The 21,646-nt window shown below is 37.5% G+C and overlaps 1 protein-coding gene across 3 annotated transcripts; it reads left to right on the top strand.

Annotated features, from left to right (window-relative positions):
* The first annotated feature begins 2,690 nt into the window (after positions 1–2,690).
* Positions 2,691–4,330, top strand: LOC131876357 (protein root UVB sensitive 3-like). Of its 3 annotated transcripts, XR_009372636.1 has the most exons (5): positions 2,691–2,849; positions 2,940–2,974; positions 3,090–3,289; positions 3,437–3,661; positions 3,823–4,330. XR_009372636.1 is itself a non-coding variant. In XM_059221513.1 (4 exons), exons 1-4 carry the CDS (start codon positions 2,737–2,739, stop codon positions 3,533–3,535), a joined length of 432 nt encoding a protein of 143 aa, XP_059077496.1. In that variant the 5' UTR covers positions 2,691–2,736; the 3' UTR covers positions 3,536–4,044. The 3 variants fall into 3 exon arrangements, 2 of the variants coding, with proteins under 2 accessions (XP_059077496.1, XP_059077495.1); XM_059221513.1 differs by having other exon boundaries at positions 2,955–2,974; positions 3,437–4,044; XM_059221512.1 differs by having other exon boundaries at positions 3,437–4,044.
* The last annotated feature ends 17,316 nt before the right edge of the window (positions 4,331–21,646 follow it).

Genomic DNA, 21,646 nt, shown 5'->3' with positions numbered 1-21,646 from the left:
AACTAAGATGCCTTCCACAAGAGAGCGTTGCAATAATGAGTTTGCTTGAATATTGAAATATGAAAAATGAGATATGAGATATCTTACAAATGTATGGTCACCTTGATTATATAGACAAGGTGTGATAATTTATGGATAACTACCCTTGATACAAACATTAAATGCTCAATGCAAATATTAAATGCCTAAGTGACTAAAAGTAAATGGGGTGAACATGGCCCCATTATAAATAACTTCCAGAAATGACACCTACGACCTAAGTAAACTTAACATGTGAATAGGTTCCCACTAATGTCTAGTTAGGAAATAATCTCATTCACACTAACACTTTCTTCTAGTCAACCAACTTGTATGGGGACTATGGTTACCTTTCTAGGTAGATGGGATATTCTCATCTTTATTAACATAAACTCAAAGCCTTTATTACTGTTACATTAAATTAAGTCTTAAATCCCAGCCCATTAACTGACATAAAGCTAGGTAAAAGGCAAATCTTCAGTGAGTCCAGATGGTTGTGCTATAATGTATCTCCTCATTGACAGTATTAGAGTGATTTCACAGAGGAAAATGCATTCAAATTTTGTTTAAAAGTTGTTGATACTAGTAATTGAAATCTGTTATTTTATTGAATGTGCTTGTTATGAGGTTCACTCAAATGTTCTGTATGGCTTCTGTGTACAACCTCTGCCTTTTTTTTAAATGTTGATGGGATGTAACCGGCATGCATTCATCTGTTCTTCCACGCACCCACTTACACCTTTATACATTGTCATGTCTTTTGACTCACACTTTATATAGAAAAAAATAAAATTAAAAAACATTAGAAGTATATGGATAACACATGAATATATAATCATGGTTAAAATTTCAAATTTATCAATATTTCATAAACCATGTATATCAAAGAAAATACAGCCAATGTCTAGAATAGAACTACGCATAATATTAGGAACCTGCCACCAATAAAATACTAGAAGACGAAGAGAACCAGAATGTATGCTGAATCTTCATGTTTCAAGTGGAGTCTAGAAGGGGAAAATTAAAAGAAGCAGAAAAACTATCATGTAAAATGCAAAATCACCTCCCACAGTGGAAGAACGCAACCCAGATAGCTGAAAAGATATAAAAAATACATCAAAGAAAATGTTCTAGCTGCAGATCATATCCAATTATGTATCTAGTTACGTAGAGGTCTTCCAGTTCTCTTACTTAAGCACTGCCCAAATCTCTGTTCAGGTTGAGCAAATCTTATACACAGGTTTGTGGATGTGTTTGTTGGTTCATTTACATTTGCTTCAGGTTTTGAAATGTTTACAGTTAAGTCTGTTTTTTGTTTCAACCTGGCTTATAATGGTTGCATTATGAAGGTATGCTAAATCCTGGAGAATCATATCCCCAATTTGAGGACATTCCCCAATTGCATGCAAGAAAAGATTAGGTTTGGGAGGTATTGGCATACAAAGTTTGAGGAGATATGCAATTTATCTAGTTTGGGTTGCATGGTGCACAAAACAAAGGAACATTGTGTCAACATGGTCTTTGCCTTGTTAAGCCCAGATGGGAGTGAGAAGCAAGCTTAACAAAGAAACAATAAGTAAAACATGGGTATAATTCATGTATAGTGGTATTCATTCAAAGATTAAAGTCTCTAAAAGTAAGAGCTAACCTCGAAGAAGCTCTTGGGATCTATATGGTAACAGTTTCCTTGCAATGAATAAGAAGCTCAACCATAAAAGTTTACGCTCTGTGCTTGGCCAGACTCTTGTCTAGCTGGAGCATTTCTATATGTGTAGTTCACACTAATTATAAACTTTATATTTAATTTTCTTATAACCCAGCTACTGTAGTCAATACTATTGATTTTATGCTTATGATCTCTGTGCTCATTTATCAAGTAACAGAAATGAGGTCTAGTCGAGGGTCTTTAAACCTAATATACCTCCTCTTTTTGGTTCTAGTTGATTTGAAGTTTATATAGCCAAGTACCTTGAAGCTTGTTAGTTCTGTAACTTGTTTCAGAAATCCATCTAATTTGATCATTCACCTGTATACAAAGCTATTTGTTTGTTACAATGGATGAGCATGTCCATAAATAAACTCTAGTAATTTCGTAAGCTCTGTATTCTCTTGCATAGTTTGTTAGTAAATATGTAGTGTAATGAAGAGTGTAACAAAAGATAGGGTATTGTTGAAGCAATGGTAATTTCTCTCAGATGACAACACTCAGCTTGTAGTAGGCCCCAAGAAAAGGCTTCATACAGTTCCATATAATAATCCCAACTTTTGATTGTAATTTGTGAAAATGGTTATTTTCTAAATTGAATTGCAGTAGGCTGTGCTAGTTCAACATTCCAATTTAATCTTCTGATTGAATAGAAAGATACATCCATCATGAAGTGCTTTAGAATCCCAAAGTTAAATAAACAGCATGGGAACACCTGTTTCAGTCACATGTGGATAGTAGAGGTGTTAATTAAAACACAGCCCACAATGATATCAATTTACCTTTGAAGACAAAGCACAAATACAAGATTATAACAAGCTCCATTTAAGGTCTTCAATGAGTTGTCTGTTCTTGTTACTAATAATTGTGCAAGGATGTAAGTGCTTCAATATTACGTAGTTCTTTTCTTTTCATTTTTAGTTTAGTTACCGAGTTTTATATTTCTTATGGGAGTTGATCTTAGCTTATTTTATTGAATTTTGACAGTGGTCACGCCAAAGGATGTGTCTTCAATGGAGCATGTGCTTCCCAAATGGATGAGGTTAGAAAGCTTGACAAAGGATAGGATTTTTTCTGCAAGTGTAAAGTTAGGAGCAAAAGTTTCATCATTGCCACATGGTGACATGTAAGCAAATCTCAAAAAGCTTTCTCCTTTCTGTTGTAATCTTATTACAGTTTGATTCTCTTTATCAACTGACTAATTAACAAATGACAGGTTGAAAATGTTCAGGTCATCAACTTCTTGCAATGGTAAAGGAGAGTTTGCCAGACATATGCATTATGTACATCTCTATATTTAAGATTTACTTCAGAATTAGTGCTTTGTATGAGATGAAAATTTATCCCAGTGTATTGTTGCGTACAGAAAAATACTTGTTGCTATATAGAGATGGAAGAATTGATATTGTCCTCCACAAGTTTTCAGATTCAACAGATATTTTGAAGTCATACATCCATGCTCTTGTACTTTCATATCATATAGGTAGTGGCTCTTCTGTTAATGCAACCAAATTTGCAGAAAGCTCTTTGTGGATGGATAAATACTATTCAATTTTCATCTTGAAGGTATTAGCTCTATGATTTTTCTATTCATTCATAGAAAATTGAGAGAATCTTTTGAAGATCGAACATGGCTTGCATTCTATTGTATTATAATATTATTAGAGTTTTCTTCATTACAGAGAATGTACTGATATAGAGTATGCTTTACAGCTGCAGGCATCAGGTTGGGATGTACGCCGTCTTCTTGTGCCTTTGACTGATTGGAGAGCCCATTGGGTAGAAACCTTGGTTGATCAGAAGGCAACTTAACTTTTTTAAATGCTTCAAGATTGGCTAAAATAAAAGTAGCCCCTTTTATTTCAAGTTATATATCATCAAATTATAAAGCTATCTACTCGATCCTTGTGACTTGCTTTTCAGAAATGAAAAGATCTAGTAAGTGTAACAATAATTGATCCTGCCATTCACAGAAAAATAATATATCTAGTATATGTAACAACAATTGATCCTCACATTCACATAAAATGAAAATATCTAGTAAATGTAACAATAATTATCCTGACATTCACAGAAATCTATCTTCTATCTTCCTGCAGGTTGATGCTCGTGCCCTTAATATTTAATCTTCAACCAGATGTATGCAAAATGGAACATCATGCAGTCGGTATAATATGATGTTCGAATTTTGCTCTCACCAGCAATTTTACATTAAAAAATCGATATCGGATTGTATCTTAGTGAACTGCTCTAGATCCATATAAAGTAAAACCTTTATTTGGATTGAGCTGCTTTATAAATATGCTTCAGGATTAGATCAATGTGTTTTGAATTTAAGCTCCACTATCAGAACTGATTTTGCATGAAGAAACTAAACCTGTATTTGCGTAAGTGAACTGGCAGGGGTGGACAAGTGTAGTAGTTTTGCTTCAGCTCACTATTGTGTTTGAAGTGGGATGGTTTCTATAGATACCATCCAGAAATTCACGAAGCAAGGGTCATCTTTTTCTTAGTTAAGCCCCTACACAAACTGATTCGATAACTTTGGAACAATGATCAAAGACAATAGGAAAGCATGCAACATGCCTAGGATTATGATACAGTTAAGATGCTCTCTAATTATGCTCTGATGCTATGTGAATGCCCTTCCAATGATTCCTTTATCTCTTTGGTGATTTGCAAAGAGATAAGGAAGTTTTAAATACAACAACATAGCACACAAATCCACACAAACTTATGTTAGTGTAGTGTCGTAAATTGTACACCCTTGCTAGGGTGGTACAATTTCACACTTACTTAACATTCGCCTTAGTGTGTTTTGCATCTTGCATTTCTAATCTCTTTTAAGCATTTAATTAATTAATTTAATTAAATCTAAATCATATTTCATATCTTCACATGTGATAAAATTGGGTCGTATCCTAAAGTTTGCCCCTTTTTATTCCTTCAATAAATCATTTAATCATAAACCATAATTATGTCTTATTTCGACCTTTAACGTCTAATTTCGCATATCAAAACATCTCAAAATCAACTTTAATTTTAGGATTCACTTTAATATCACCATATCTAATGACCCTGAAAATTTGGTGAAAAGTTGGTCAGACCTGTTGAAAGTGCACATGGTCCTTCGCTTTTTTCTCGAAATTTTGGGAGCATAATCCTATGATATAATAATGCTTAACCTCCAAAGATTGGCGAGAAATTCAAATCCTAGTTCGGCCTAAAGACGAAATTAAGATCTAGGGTTTCATACTTGAGAGCTCTCTTTCTTCATTTGAAGGGGTCTTCCTCTAAGAATCTAGGGGCAGGTTTTTGGAGCATAAAGAGCCTTCTTTGCAGTGAAAGAGTAGATCTTTGAAGTCGTCAACAACATTCAACATTTGTCCATCAAACATTCATCAAGCATCATTTCATCAATTGGGGGCTTTTGAAGATATAGAAAAACAATAGGAGATCATCAACTGAAGATTGACTTGTACCTCTCCCTTGAGGTTGGGTATGGTTTCATGTTATTTTCATGTTATTTTCATGTCTTTATATAAGTTTCATTTTGATTTATATTCATGCTTTAGATCATTTTGCATCATGGATTTAGAGCATTTACTTTGTCAATTATAAGCAATTAGGGTTGCCCTAGATTGTTTGCTTTTATTTAGGATCTTGCACACACATTTTCAGTACACTGTCAGCTATTTGTTGAGGTGTAAATCACCAAAATAGGGGCTTGACTAAGGCAAATCCCTATATAGCCACCCAAAACCTTCTTTTTTAGCTACAGGTACAGGTTCAAATCCGAGCATCGCTGGAAGTTTTAGGACCGAGAGAGTGCACAAAGGCTAACCCGGGGCTCAAATTTCATCAGAAACCCTTAGGACAAGGGTGTGGCGCCCTGGTCCTGCTTGTTTTTAGCAGGATTTGACAGTGTAGCAGGTTATAGAGCTCAGATCCCATCCTGTCAGGTGCAACTTCAAACTTGCAGAATTAGGACAGTGGCATGACACCCCGGTCCCTGTCATTTTGGCTCAGATTTTAGACACAAGTGCACCTCTGATTTTGCTTCCTAATCTGTACTTTACAATAGTTTATGAGTTGGTTTTTGTTTTGCATTTCTAGATTAGGGTTTGCTTGCTTACTTACACTTTAGGTTAAATTGCATTTTGAATCATTCATCTCTCTCATTTACAACAAAGGAATATAAACCTTAAGAGGTAATCCATGGCTCTCTTTTTCTTACAAGTAGTCGAAGTGTGTCACCTCCCTAGGCTCTTTCGTATTCCATTAGTGTGTATGAGAGTGGGATTAGGGTTTCTATATTTAGTCACACTTTCCCCCTTACACATTTTGGTGAACTTGGTGTGAATCCAAATGCATTTTCATTACATTGCAATGTTAGATCTAGATTTGATATCTTTTCATTTTGCTTTATAAACATAAAATTCCAAAAAAAAAGTGAAAAAAAAAAAAAAAAAGATTTCCCTTTATTTGTTTGCATTGTGTTTAAATTTCATTTCAATTTCCATTTCAAAATGTCAGATTTTTATTTGCAAGATGTTCATGCTTTTGATGATGTATGCAATTTTGTTGATTATGAGTTTAGTAAGGATGAATTAGTTGAAGCTCTAGATGAGTTTTTGAATCCTAAGCCTTCTAAACCCTCATTTTGTCAAAAACTAATCAACCTTGTTACTATGCCATTTCGTGGTGATGAGAAAGATAAGTTGAATGATTCCTCTCATGGGTACATTCCTATGAACTCCTCCACTAAATCTAATAACATGGTTGACCTTCACAATTCCCTTTATGAGGTTATGTCTCCTTTCGAGTCCAAAGATAATGCTTTATTGGAATATGCCTTTGATGACTTTATGTCTTTACCTAAACCTCCAAATAAAAATGATACATCTAAAAGGTTAATTAACATGATCAATGTGAATGAACATAGTAAACCTCTTTTTTGTGGTCCAAGGTGCTTATCCTTCCCCAACCTCACCTGTTTCTAATCAACCCCTTTTCATAGTTCGAGGTGGATATTGTCATGATGCCTTTAGCACTCCAAACAAACCTATCATTATTGTGCAAGGAAGAAATCTCACTAAGAGTCCTTATAGCTATGCTAAACAAATAACTAAATAGAGTTACAATGTTGTTGCCCATACTTATAGCATGAGAAACAATAGGCAACCTAATCTTCCTTCGGTTATCCCAACTTCTCTTCTTGATCCTCAACCTATTCTTCCTCAAGCACCTCGCATTTCACAAACTCTTGGTAAGGAGTATGATCTTGTTGAACAACTTAAAGCCACTCCTGCCAAGATATCCCTTTGGGATTTGATTCAAACTTCCTCAACTCATCATGGATTGCTACAAGATGTCTTGAAAACATTGAATGTCCCACTTGCAGTGACATCCAATAATATGGCTTCCTTGATTAATTCTATCACATCTCCTAAGGCTCAAATTGTGTTTACACAAGATGAACTACCCACTAGTGAAATTCAACATCAATTTGATCCCTTAAGTATTGTGGTTATTATAATGATAGTGCGATAAGACGAACACTAGTGGACAATGGTTCTGGCCTTAATGTTTGTAGCATTAACTTGTTGCATAAGATCAATGTCGATACATCTCTTATTAAGCCCAATTCTCTCACTATCTGAGGCTTTGATAATGTTGCTAAATCTTCATTAGTTATCATCACCTTGCTTGTTAAGGTAGGTCTTGTTACTTTACCCACACTTATCCATGTCATGTTTGGAGAATTAATATACAACTTGTTACTAGGGAGACCTTGGATTCATAGCATTCAAGTTGTCCCCTTTATGTTACATAGGCAAGTTAAGTTCATTTACAACAACAAGACATATACCCTGCTAGGTGACACAAATCTCTAGGCTTGTCTGTAGACATCAACTTCCAAATCCTCTTCAACTAGTTCTTCCCCAAATATCTTAGATGATTCCTCTAAAGCTTCTAGTGTGTCCACTGCATCAAACCAATATCCTACTTCTGAATCGCTTCCCAATACTTCCTCAAGTGGACCTAAAGTTCTTGAGGAAGAGTCTTCTCAACCTGATTTTACTTTTGAGGACACTTTCTCTCCTGAAAAGGTTCTTGCAGAAGACGATTGGGGATCCCTTGATTTTAATCCTACCTTCGTAGGGGAATATAAGATTTCTCCTAGAGAACCTAAGGTCGAAAGGAAGGAAGAAAGAGAACCTAAAAAGCAATCCACTCTGTCTGGGCCTTTGAGTAATAACTTTGTGGCGGCTTCCCAGACTTAATCTTCCTTAGTTTCTGACCTAGAGGACTCTGACTTTTCACCTCCTCCTCTCTCAGAAATGGCTGACCTTTATGGTCCTGGTTTTCACATCCTAGCTAGGTGTGGATATAATGGTAATGGATGTGGTGCTCAAGAACAAGAGATAAAGGTTCCCTTGGAAAACAACTTTTGTGATATGCCATTCGGGCTTGGTTATGATCCTTTTAAGCATACTAAAGCCTTTAAGAGACCATCTATTAGTGTTAATGTCATTTCCGCCTCTTTCAATGAAATATCTAGAGTATATTGATCGTGACTTTTCTAGTGTCCTCGCTTTGGATGTTTTTCCTACTGATGATTCCTTAGCCGAATTCTTAGGAGCTTATGACAACCTTCCTTGTTATCACTATAATCGTGGCTTCCCCTATTGTCCAAATTCGGAAGCTTACTTTGGGAAAGACAAAAATAACGATGAGATAGTTAAAGAATTTCCTCAGTTAAAAGATGCTCCTCAACAAAGCAATCTCCTAATAAGTGACACTATTGATATCATGATAGATCGTTATGTTGAAATTAAAATCATTAAGATAGGGAAATGTCTTGACGTAGAAGAGAAAAAACAATATTCTGAGTTATTATTGGAATTTCCTGAAATCTTTGCTTGGATATACTCTGATATGCTTGGCATAGATCCTAAGATTGTCACTCATAACATTGTCCTAATTCCTGATGCTAAATGTGAAGCAAAAGATTCGAAAGATTCATCCTAAAGTGGCATTACTTGTTAAAGATGAGATTGAAAAGCTACTAGATGTTGGATTCATCCATCCTATCGATTATTCCCTATGGATTTCAAACATTGTGGCTATGGCTATGTCTGATAATTAGGATGTGTACGGACTTTCGTGATCTAAACAAAGCCTCTTTAAAAGATGATTTCCCTCTCCCAATTATCGATATGATAGTGGATTCCGTAGCAAGTCATGCCTTATTATCCTTCATGGACGGTTTCTCTGGATATAATCAAATCTTCATTAATACTCAAGATCAATACAAAACTGCTTTCACCACCCCTTGGGGCATGTTATGGATTGAAAAACGTAGGCGCAACCTATCAGTGTGCTATGACTCTCATCTTCCATGACTATATGCATAAGACCTTAGAAGATTACGTTGATGACATCTTAGCTAAATCTGTCTTGCGCACAAATCATGTTAAGATCTTTCGTCAGGTCTTTGAGAGAATTCGTAAGTATAACATGTGTTTGAATCCTTGAAAATGTGTTTTTGGTGTGGGTAGTGGAAAACTATTAGGGTTCATAGTTTCGCATCGTGGAATTGAAGTGGATACGAAAAAGATAGATGCCATTGTTAACATGCCACCTCCTAGAAATGTCTCCCAACTCAAAAGTTTGCAAGGAAAGATTCAAGCTATTCATAGGTTTGTATCTTAGCTTGCGGATCATACCTTTCCTTTTACTCAATTGCTTAAAAAGAATATCACCTTTCAGTGGAATGAGGATTGTCGTCAAGCATTTGAAGACCTAAAAACTTATTCGGCCAATCCTCCTATTCTTCAACCCGCTGACCCTTCTAAACCCTTTTTTCTACAGATAGCTGTGTCCCTTCATGCTCGTGCAACTTTATTGGCACAATGTGATAAGAATGGTAGAGAATGTTTGGTTAATTATATAAGTCATACTCTACTCGATTACGAGGTCCGATATTCTGCGATAGAAAGGTAGTGCCTTGCTTTGGTCTTTGCAACCCAAAAGTTAAGGCATTACCTTTTGCATGTTGAAGTCCATGTTATCATTAAATTTGATCCTCTCAAACATCTTTTCTCTAAAAATGACCTTTCGGGATGCTCAGCTAAGTGGGTTATGATGTTGACTGAGTTTGACCTTAAGTTTGTCTCACAAAAGGCAATAAAGGGTCAAGTGTTGATTGACCACTTAGTCGAGGCTCCTTCACCTTTCTCCCCACCTAATCCAGAGTCCTTTCTCGAAGAATACATTTTCTCTATTGAGATTGATGAGATCTGGGAATTATATTTTGAGGGCTCTAGATGTCGTACAGGATCGGGGGCAGGGGTAGTCTTAATTTCTCCTAAAAAGAAGCCTATCCCCTTATCATATCGTCTCAATTTCTTATGTACCAACATTGCTGAATATGAGGCTCTTATAGCTAGAATTAAAGAAGCCTTAGCATTAAATATAAAACATCTACATATCTATGGAGACTAGCAGCTAATCATAAGACATGTGACAGGAGTTTATCAAGCTAAGGAAAACAAATTATCACAATATAGAGATCTAGCTATATCCTTGTTACATAAATTTGATTCTTATACCATGGAGCCTGTTCCTCGAAAAGATAATCGACATGCTGATGCAATGGTATGTGTAGCCTCTCTTCTATCTTTAGAGGATCCCTTGGTAGATCTTAAATTCACTATTCACAACCTCACTACACGGGCTATTGTTGATAATCCTAGTGATGTTGCATATTGTTGCATTATAGATTCTGATGAATGGTACTCACATATCGTGAGATATTTAAATGATGGTACTTTTTTCAGACTCTACGAACAAGAATACTAGGGCTAGGATTCACAAGTTGGCCGCTAGATACATTATCCTTTCTAATGTTTTTTATAGAAGGGGTTATAATGGTCTTCTCCTTTGATGTCTTAACAAATTTGAAATCCCTATTCCTCTTGAGGAAGCACACTTTGGCGCTTGCGGGGGGCATTTTGGGGGTAGATCCTTAGTTCAGATATTGCTCCGAATGGGATATTATTGGCAAACCATGGAAAAGGATTCGTTTGCATTTGTTAAGAAATGTCATCAATGTAAGCAACATAGCAATTTGATCCATGCTCCTGCCCAAGAGCTTCGATCTCAAGTAGCATCATGGCCCTTTTCTACACGGGGTTTGGATCTCATTGGTAAAATATCTCCTCCTTCATCCCAAGGACATACTTTCATCATCACTACAACTAATTACTTTATGAAGTGGGTGGAAGCAGTTCCTCTTCGATCCACTACCGCTGAGGTTTCATCTTAGAAAACATTATTTCCCAATTTGGAATACCTTTTGTCTTAGTTTTAGATAATGGAACGTCATTTAAAAGTAAGGATGTGAAGAAGTTTCGCGAGAAATTTTATATTCAACATAATTTTCTACACCCTACTATCCTCAATCAAATGGTCAAGCCGAATCTTCTAATAGGGTAATCAAATAGATTCTTTGAAAGACTGTAAACAAGCATGGTAAGGATTGGCATACTTAATTAACCTATGCTCTCTGGGCCTATCGGACGAGTGTACGTATTTCTATGGGTTGTACCCCTTATGATCTTGTTTATGGTGTTGATGCCATTATGCCTTTGGAGTTAGAAATTCCTTCTTTGAGAGTTTCTCTTAGGGGTATAGTGGATGATGATTCCTATAGAGAACATAGACTTCAAGAACTTGAGATGCTCGATGAATGACGTATAATCGCTCTTGAGCATATTCAAGTGTATCATAAAACTTTACAACATAGCTATAATGATAAAGTCATTTCACGTTCCTTTTCAGTAGGCGATTTAGTGCTCTATGAAAATCAACGTAACGTCAATGCTCTACCTAAGGAGAAAGGAAAATTCAGCCCTAATTGGCTTGGACCATACATTGTTATCAAAGTCTATGGATCTGATGCTTACAAGATAGCAGATGTGGAAGGTACTCCTCTGAAGGAACCTATAAATGCTATGCAGCTTCGTCGATACTATGCCTAGCCTCTATCTCCTTTTCTCTCCCTCTTTTTCTCTTTCTAGTTTATTTTTTTGTCTCTTTGTGCCTTTTCTTTCTTCAGAATTGGATAGTGTGTTAGCATGTCTTCATTAAACTATGTGGTATTAAATGATATTGTATTATTTAGTCTACATTACTTCGTTCTTGACAAGCATGTTCCTTTACTTTATTGTTTGTCTTGGATTCATTTATGTAAATTGTCATAGATTTACATTTTATATGTGCTAGCATGTTATACAATTTCTTATGTGTTAAGTGGGATTATATCATGTTGTGTTTAATTAGAGTAAATTAAATCGCATTAGTCATATAGTTCTTAAACTTAACACATTTCTCTTCTACATCATCAAACTAGCATTTAATTAAATACTTAGTTATTTAATTAAATCACACATGTATCAATTTAATCATGAAGCATTGAGAAATCAATCACATGTAAATTAAATTAGACATACATGTTCATCACCACATGTGTTACTTTTAATCTAAGCAATGCATACATTGTTTATGTATTAAAATAACACGTTTGAGATATAACATGGGCATAAATACATACATATCCACGAGTGTCATATACATCAACCAAAAATGTCTCCGAATCACGCAGAGTCATCTCTTATCCCTAGGACTAGTAGCTGGAGGATGGTGACTAGATGTCCCCTCCTAATCTGGCTGTTGGGGTGGGCCCATGGGTGTGTATCGTGATATAGAACGCAAGTGACTCCGCGAGGAGCTCCTGCGATCCCTCTCCATCACAATCCCGCAGTATGTGGCTGCCTCTATCTGAGACGTTGCTAGATCACGCTCTATCTACTGTAATCTCTCTCACAAAGATCTCTCTGTATCTCGCGAGACCTCCATCTCCATCCAAATTGGGGTGAATAGGTCCTCGTGTCATCCTGCCCTTCCCTATGATCTATGTGCAGACATGATGAGGTTTGTCACTGCATGCTGGATAAGGGAGTGCCATTCCTGGATGCTAATTGTAGAGAGAAAGAGAAGTTTTCATCGGTAACATTCTATTTTATCAAATCTCAGCAAATAAGATGCATAACTTAGATAATCATAAGGCACCTTACCTGGATCTCCCTCTCGCCAGTAGGGGTCGTGGACAGGAACCGCCTGAGACCGAGACCCACTAGGCTCTCCGTGCTTGTACTGTCTCTACACAGTAGGCATGGGCCGGTTGTGTTTGGAATCGGAACTCCTTATAGGGTCCTTCTCCGCTTGTGATGGGAGGCTCGATGAATCTAGTGCTATGGTGTCGTCCCTAGAGTGATGAGGAACTGCATCTGACTCATCCTCCTCAACCTCCTCCTCCTCCTCCTCATCCTCATCCTCGTCCTCATCCTCCTCTTCCTCGTCGTCCTCTTCCTCCTCTCCTCCATCCTCCTCATCATTTCCATCCTAATCTCCTTCTCCTCTATCAGGATCATCATCGCCAACTTGATCATCTGTGCCCTCCTCGTTGCCTATCTGTCTCCATGGTCCAGGATCCCCTCTCGGATAGTCTACTAAAAAGATGGCTCCAGGGTATGTCCTCCCCCACCATGTGTTGTACCACCGGCACACGCCCACGTCATCTCTATAATCTATCGTGACATCTCGATCTGATTCATCTGAATATGTGGTGTCAATCTCATCGCTCATAGGCCTCGGAATAGCTCTTGTCCTAGGAGTCACACATGACTGTCAGATGTAAACATGCACATCAGTAGGAACACCCTGCTCGAAGCCAAACTGCCGCCAGACTCGGTCTAAGTAGAAGGGAATGACTATGTGACTATACCGTCCCTCCAGTAGACGGATCCTCAACATGCAAAATAACTGCATGTGTATCCCTGCCCACATATACATCCCGAGGTAAGGTCTCCATATGATCATACCCACTATCAATATATCCAGACTCAATCTCCAGTGCAGTAGATCCTCGAACCGCCACTCATGGGTAAGTGGATAAGCAAATACCCTAGGCTGCTCTGGAACTAAGTCCGTAGGGACTCCAATAGGCCTAGTGCATGTAATATGCTTGAACATCCACACCTGTAGTAGTGTGCAAGTCATCAGACTGCGCCCCTGTCCAAACACATACTCTCCAAGGTCGTGATAGAGATGTGCAAGCATGCTTCGACCCCAAGAGTATACTCTCCAATGTCTCTCCATGGCCCTAATCGTGTAGGTGAGACCTCCATGCATGTGGGTGTCACGCCCATTAGGGCACACGACTAATGCAATGGTAGCGATCATGAGCCACCTCACCAGTGGAACATCGTCGGTAGGGTGTAGGAGCCAACAAACCATGATGCGGCCCCTCGTCTCATTGGACATCACTCTCCCTACGCAGTAGACCTGCTCCCTCCTGTACTTGGTAGTGGAGCGATCGGCTCGATATCTGACAGTCTCTCCCCTGATGGGAAGGCGCAGAATATGGTATACATCCTCAAGGGTAACCGTCATCTCCCCCACAGGTAGGAGGAATGTCGAGGTATCTGCATCCCACCTCTCCATCAGTGCCATCAACGTTGTAGAATGAAACTTGATGGCAGGCATAGTCATCACATACAACAAGCCTACAACGTGCATCAACTCTCTCTCCTCTGGGGTAAGCCTCCAAATCTGACCTTGAAGGCTTCAGAAGGTGTGACCGACAGTGTGCTCACGAATGTATGGAAGAATTTGCAAATCGAAACATCAAATCATCAGTAATCCATCATCGATCATAATAATCCAAACAACAAAGACATCATCAATCTATTCTACCAGTTTGATGCCTAATCCCAAGCACCTTTGGCTGCCTTGAACAGGGACCAGGGCACCATGAGTGGACCAAGGCGCCTAGATGGGACCATGGCGCCCATGGAGGACCAGGGCGCCCTCATGGGACCGGGGCGCCCATGGAGGACCATGGCACCCTAGGAGACCATGGTGCCCAAACAAGGGCACGAGCATGATCTTGGTGATGACATAATTCAACATCGGATTCAGTGCAAACATTAAAAGTCAAAGGCGAGTCCATGGCAAGTCAACTCACCTCGTCCGAGGGTCGGTTGGCGAGTACGGACCGGTGCAGGATCTCCATCCGCGTAGGTCGCTCGGGTCGGCGTCGAGGCATGATAGCGAATAAGTGGGCTCCTATGTAGTGAATAGTGCTGAAAAGTCAAAAGTGATAAATGAAGGTCACTTTCATATTTATGAGGTATGCACTTTTTCATTTTTATGCTTTTAAGTTAAAAACCCTAATTTCTGTACTTTTTCCTTCAATCTATCATATCTTGAGCTAGAGAGCTCCGATTTTTGCACCGTCGGTGGCGTTGGAATCATGAATTCGCCCTCTCACTCTGCATCGGTTCTATAAAGCGCTTGGATGTACAACTGAGTCTTGTTGTGAACATGTTCAAGGTTTTCATTCCAATTTGTTGTGGTAAACATGATACCTTGTTTCACCTCACTAATTAGCAAGCCGAAATAGGGGGCATATAGATACATGTGAATTTCATCACCTTCCTTAGTAAGCATTAGGTGATTTTATGATCTAACATGTGGTTTTGTAGGGTGCAAGTCCTAACTATGTATTGCAGATACCATCGAGGGCTTCGTTTGACAACATGGATACATCCTTTTTTTAAATGATGTTTACTTTTTCTATACTTTAGCTTGCATATGCACGTAGTGTCATATGACTGCTAAAGTGGGGGCTAAATTTAGTGTCGTAAATTGTACACTCTTGCTAGGGTGTTACAATTTCACACTTATTTTAGCACTCGCCTTAGTGTGTTTTCCATCTTGCATTTCTAATCTCTTTTAAGCATTTAATTAATTGATTTAATTAAATCTAAATCATATTTCAGCTCTTCACATGTGATAAAATTGGGCTCTTTATCCTAAAGTGTGACCCTTTTTATTCTTTCAATAAATCATTTAATCATAAACCCTAATTATGTCTTATTTCGACCTTTAAGGCCTGATTTTGCATATCAAAACATCTTGAAATCAGTTGTAACTTTGGGATTCACTCTAATATGATTATATCTAACGACCCCGAAAATTTGGTGAAAGGTTGGTCAGACCATGCTGAAAGTGCACATGGTCCTCGACTTTTTTCCTGAAATTTCGGGAGCATAATCCTATGATATAATAATGCTTAACCTCAAAATATTGGCAGGAAATTCAAATCCTAGGTCGGCCTAAAGATGAAATTAAGATCTAGGGTTTCATACTTAAGAGCTCTCTTTCTTCATTTGAAGGGGTCTTCCTCTAAGAATCTAAGGGTAGGTTTTTGGAACATAAAGAGTCTTCTTTGCAGTGAAAGAGTAGAACTTTGAAGTCTTCAACCACATTCAACATTTGTCCTTCAGACATTCGTCAAACATCATTTCATCAATTGGGGGCTTTTGAAGATATAGAAAAACAATAGGAGATCACCGACTAAAGATTGGTTTGTATCTCTCCCTTGGGGTTGGGTATGGTTTCATGTCTTTATATAAGCTTCATTTTGATTCATATTCATGCTTTAGATAATTTTGCATCATGGATTTAGAGCATTTACTTTGTCAATTATAAGCAATTAGGGTTTATTCTTTAGGGTTGCTCTAGATTGTTTGATTTCATTTTAGGATCTTGCACACATACAAGGTTCTAGCACACACATTTTCAGTACATTATCGGCTATTTGTTGAGGTAGAAATCACCAAAGCAAGGGGTTTGACTAAGGTAAAACCCTATATAGCCACCCAAAACCTTCTTTTTTAGCTACAGGTACAGGTTTGGATCTGAGCGTCACTAGAAGTTTCAAGACCGACAGAGTGCACAGAGGTTGTCTCGGGGCTCAAAACTCATCAAAAACCCCTAAGACAGGGGTGTGGTGTGGTGGTCCTACCCAAGACAGGGGCGTGGCGTCGTGGTCCTTCTTAGGATAGGGGCGTGGCGCCCTGGTCCTACCTCTTTTTAGTAGGATTTGACAGTGCAACAGGTTACAGAGCTTAGATCCTATCTTGTCAGGTGCAACTTCAGACTTGCAAAATCAGGACAGTGGCGTGGCACCCTGGTCCTGATCATTTTGGCTTAGATTTCAAACACAGGTGCACCTCTGATTTTGCTTCCTAATCTATACTTTTCAACAGTTTATCGGTTATTTTTTGTTCCGCATTTCCAGATTAGGGTTTGATTGCTTACTAGCACTTTAGTTTAAATTTCATTTTGAATCATTCCTCTCTCTCATTTACAACAAAGGAATAGAAACCCTAAGAGGTAATTCATGGCTCTCTCTCTTCCACAAGAACTAGTTGAAGTGTGTTACCTCCCTAGGCTCTTTCATATTCCATTAGCGTGTATGAGAGTGGGATTAGGGTTTCCATACTTAGTCTCACTTTCCCCCTTGCACAGTTAGGTTGGCAAATAATTAAATTAAATTTTAAATTTTAATAAGTTCGAGGTTCAAATTTGTGTGTGCTCATGTATCTAATCTTGAGAGGCAAATGCAAGACCTAAGGATTGAGATTTATTTCTAGGGATAAGTGATAATGGTGATAGGATAGAAAAGGGTCATGGGTCAAATTTCACAAGTATGACACTTGAACTCCAAAAATCATATAGGAAAAGGGCATGGATGTGCACTTTCCGCTATCGCATTTTTCCTCCACTTTGATGTTAGAACTATTATAATGGGGATATGAGAGAATAAAGTTGAGTCGAATTTTGCATGAGTATGACACTTGTAGACATGTTATTGCATATGACATTTTAAAAAGCAAAGATAAAAGGACATGCGTATGTAGTTTTTACTATTACATTTTGCCTCCACTTTACTGTGCATACAAACTATTATAATGATGCATATGAAAGTGAAACAAGTATTCAACATGGAAGTTATATTTTATTCAAACACTAAAAATGATACAAATATTAACAATGAATTGTGTATTCTCCCTACAATGAGTGCTCCATATAAAACTTGCAAAACAAAAAGAACATGTAATGAGTAAATTTGGCACATGAAAAGTGTGTGTGAAAAAGTGAAAAGAAGTTTGATAGTTGTAGGCACAACATTTCAATTAAGTCATTACATGTATGGTTAGTAAATCAATAATCAATCAATAATAAACCATAACAAAGTGACTAATTGCCTTCTAAAAGATGCGAGTATAAGATTGCTCTAAAATTTTTATAAGCAATACCAGTGACTAGACTACACCAAGATGAATGATTTAATCTATATGAGCATAAGATTAAACTATATGGATGCAAGATGGATGAATAATTCAAGCAATAATGAATAAACTAAATATGCAAAAAGCTAAACTAAGATGCAATAATCTCAAAAAAGAGCAAGCACAATATCTTCAATGACTCCAGAGCAAAATCAACATAATAATAATCTCCAAGGTATTTCTCAAGTATCTCTGGGGTGATTTGAATGAGAGCTGAAGGCTAAATTTATAGAAATTTACAAGAGAGATCAAGAAAAAACACAATTTAGAATTAATTGAAATAATTGAGAAATCAGGTTCAGTTAACCTTGAGATAGATTCCAATTATAGTTTAATTGAAATGCATTCAGATAAGAAATTCAAGTTGCATTAGAAATAAGAATTAATTAATTCCGTGCATTTGTGATAAAAATAGATAATTCTTTGATTTACTTAAGAAAAAAGTCTTTTCAATGCAACTGAACTTTTTCTCAAAAGCTTGGAGTTCCAAATTTAGAGAATGATTAATAATTCAATTAATTGTTTTTCTGATTTCAACTTCTCAATTTAGAAGAAGAAATAATATCTCAAGTTTGATTTCTTTCTCAATTCAATTCTTTTATTTTATTTTCAATTTAACTCTTGCTTTGTGATTCCTCTTTTGTAATAAATTAATTCTTTTTTTGCATGATTAAATGACAAATTTATTAATTAATTAAATATGCTAAGATATTTAATAAATAAAATAGGATAATTGATCAAAATGATATTCTTGAAATGATTTAATTAATTAAATAAATATTTAATTAATATTGAGTAATTGATTTGTCATGTGACATTTGATGATTAAAGAATTAATTAATGTGCTCAAGATTGATTTAATTGCCTTTGGTTAGGACCTTGGTGATATTGTCGAGATTAGGGGCCCATGGTTTAAATGACCAATTTTAGGGTATTACATTTGCCCCTCTTTGAATTAAAGTGCGAGCAACGCGTTGGTTCAAAGAATAGTTGATGTCTAGGAGATGTCAGTTCTAAACTTGATTGATCACGAACCAGATGAAGAGCAAGGTGTTTAGCTTGATTTGAAGCGATGAAGCTAAACAAAAGTTGATTAAAGCGATACCGATCCCGAACTTGATTGAACTAGGAACGATAGAGAGCAAAGATACCGAACTTGAACTTGATTTATCAAGAAGCAGATCTTACTGATCTAGAACTTGATTGAACTAGACACAACGAGCGAAGATAAAATCAATCTTGAACTTGATGGATCAAGATATGATGAGCGGAGATAAACTGTCCAGCTTGATTTGATGCGATGAAACTGAACACCTACTTAGATTGAGTGTGATCGAAGATACTCTTTAAACCCTTGATTGAGTTTAAATGAATAATCAACTTGATGAAAAGTGATGAAACTGATTAATGTTAAGAGACGGATTCAGATGAAGACAATATCAACTTGATTTGAAGCGATGAAATTGATATGCCCCTAGCGATTGATTTGATTCGAATGATAGAGAGATCTCAACTTGATGTGAAGCGATGAAGCTGAGATTCCCCTTAGCAATAAGAAATTGATTTTCTTTAGCTGAAAAAGATTTTTTTGCTCGACTTTGAAGATCTGAGGTCATGAGTATGCCCCCTCAGGAGCTAAATTGAAAGATAGCAAGGGTACATGTTGATTAGGCAATTGTTTATCGATGATAATTATTTGAGCACAAATTGATTCAAAGGAATTTTTGAAAATTCGGCGTTGATTGATGAGAAATTGAGCGCAATGCTAATATGTAGAATTGAATTGAGATCCAGCGTTGATTGATGAGCGCAATTTGAAGCGAGAATGAAAATCTGATGAAAAAGTGCTAAGTGGTCCAAATTATGAAATTGACTAGGAAAATGATCTCATATTTTGATTTTGATCCCGAAAATGGAATCAGAACAGGAAAATTAGCTAAGGGTACAATTTTCATGTCCATCAGAGCAAGTTGAAAAATTAGGGTTTTGACTATATAAGGTGTAAAAGTGTCATTTTCAAATCATTTTAACCCTCCCAAGTTTGAAAATTCAAAAAGCATTCTACGAAGAAAATGGCGGTTCCCATCCAGAACCATTGATTTGAGTGCCAGAGACGACATAATCGACCTCGGAACTATGAGCTAGCGGTAAGTGATCGATCTTAAGCCTGCTAATCATTTCAATTTTGAATTTTTCAAGTTTTGGCACGTAGAAGTCGGACGTTTTCATTTTGTCATGCGAGACAGGATCCTATCTCGTACGACAAACTGATTAAGTTTGTTTTATTGTTTAAGTCCACTAGTTTTCACGTATTGAAACTACCCTTGTGTCGTACGAGAACCTTCAAAATAGCCCATTTTGTCATCCTAGAGCTAATCTTGTGTCGTAACAGAGTCTTTTGTCGTACTAGGCCTATTCCTGACTTGTATGAGTTGCTGCCTCTACTGTGTTATGTCGTTTGAAAAACAATGAGCATTTTTAAAGGTGCAAACTTGAAATTTTGATTTTGCAGTTGATGTAGTTGGATTTGTGTGATGTTTTGCTTCTCTTATAGGCTAATTTGAAATGTTTCTTGATGGTCTGTTGTTTGATTTTTTTGTAGGTTCGATTGCCCCATGTGTTATTCCAATGTGTATATCCATCAACCATGACATTAGTTCGCGAGTTATCTGGTATTGACCGGGCACATATTGATTTGTGCGGATTGACTCACCTTTTACAGTTGCCTGATATCCATGTGAATCATGGTATGCTCACGACATTAGTTGAGAGGTTTCATTCAGAGCATAACACATTCCATTTTCAAGTTGGGGAGATGATGATCACTTCCGAGGACGTATACATGATTATCTGTATCCCTTTTGCTGGAGGGAAGGTTGATTATGATGCAGCGCATCTTCCTGGGTTACTAGCTGTTAGACAGGTTTTCAGGGATCATGATATTCTGACACATTCTATTAGTTGGGATGTGATGATGACCAGGTACAATGAGGACTTTCCACTAGCTTGCGTCTTGGCAGGTTTTATTGGTTGCTTTCTGATGCCGGACAGGGGACATAGGGGTTTTTGTGTGGATGGGGCAGGATGTTGGAGAGACTTATTGAGCACCCCCAGAGATTAGGATGGGGTTCATGTATTCTGGCACACATGTATCGCGAGATGCATGAGATCGTCTACCGGGAGGGGAAGAGTATGGTTGCAGGAGTTTTGATTTTATAGGTATGGGCTTGGGAGCATCTCCCAGTTTGCAGGTCGATTGTCGATGAGGGCAAAGATCCTGGTCAACCCATTATTTATAGATATTCAGGTTATGTGACTCAGCCCCATCTGGGCAAGATATATTATTGGAGACGACAGCTGGACGACTTGATAGCCGTCATATGGAGATCGTATAGGGGTCTGGAGCCTTGGGATGATTGGAGAGTTGTACATAGAGACCTCTTCATTACACGACCTCTCATAGGCTGATCACAGACAATTGTCGAGCGGTTTGTTGTTACTCATGTGATGAGGCAATATGGTAGACCTCAGGGGATCTCACAGGAGTTTACTGCATATGCACATTATGCAGATGAGGAGAGACAGGGATGGGGACCTAGGCTATCATACGCCTTAGGCATGCAAGAGCTGACTAGGTTACAATGACTCAGAT

Source organism: Cryptomeria japonica, chromosome 5 (assembly GCF_030272615.1).
Source record: "Cryptomeria japonica chromosome 5, Sugi_1.0, whole genome shotgun sequence".
Taxonomy (NCBI): Eukaryota; Viridiplantae; Streptophyta; class Pinopsida; order Cupressales; family Cupressaceae; genus Cryptomeria; species Cryptomeria japonica.
The sequence above is the reverse complement of the archived record's forward strand: the minus strand, read 5'-3'. Positions and strand labels throughout refer to the sequence as shown.

Coding starts and splice junctions, on each gene's coding strand:
- LOC131876357 (XM_059221512.1), top strand. CDS start 2,737: ATGGAGCATGTGCTTCCCAAATGGATGAGGTTAGAAAGCTTGACAAAG. Junction 2,850..2,939: donor TCATTGCCACATGGTGACAT/GTAAGCAAATCT, acceptor AACAAATGACAG/GTTGAAAATGTTCAGGTCAT. Junction 2,975..3,089: donor GTCATCAACTTCTTGCAATG/GTAAAGGAGAGT, acceptor TGTTGCGTACAG/AAAAATACTTGTTGCTATAT.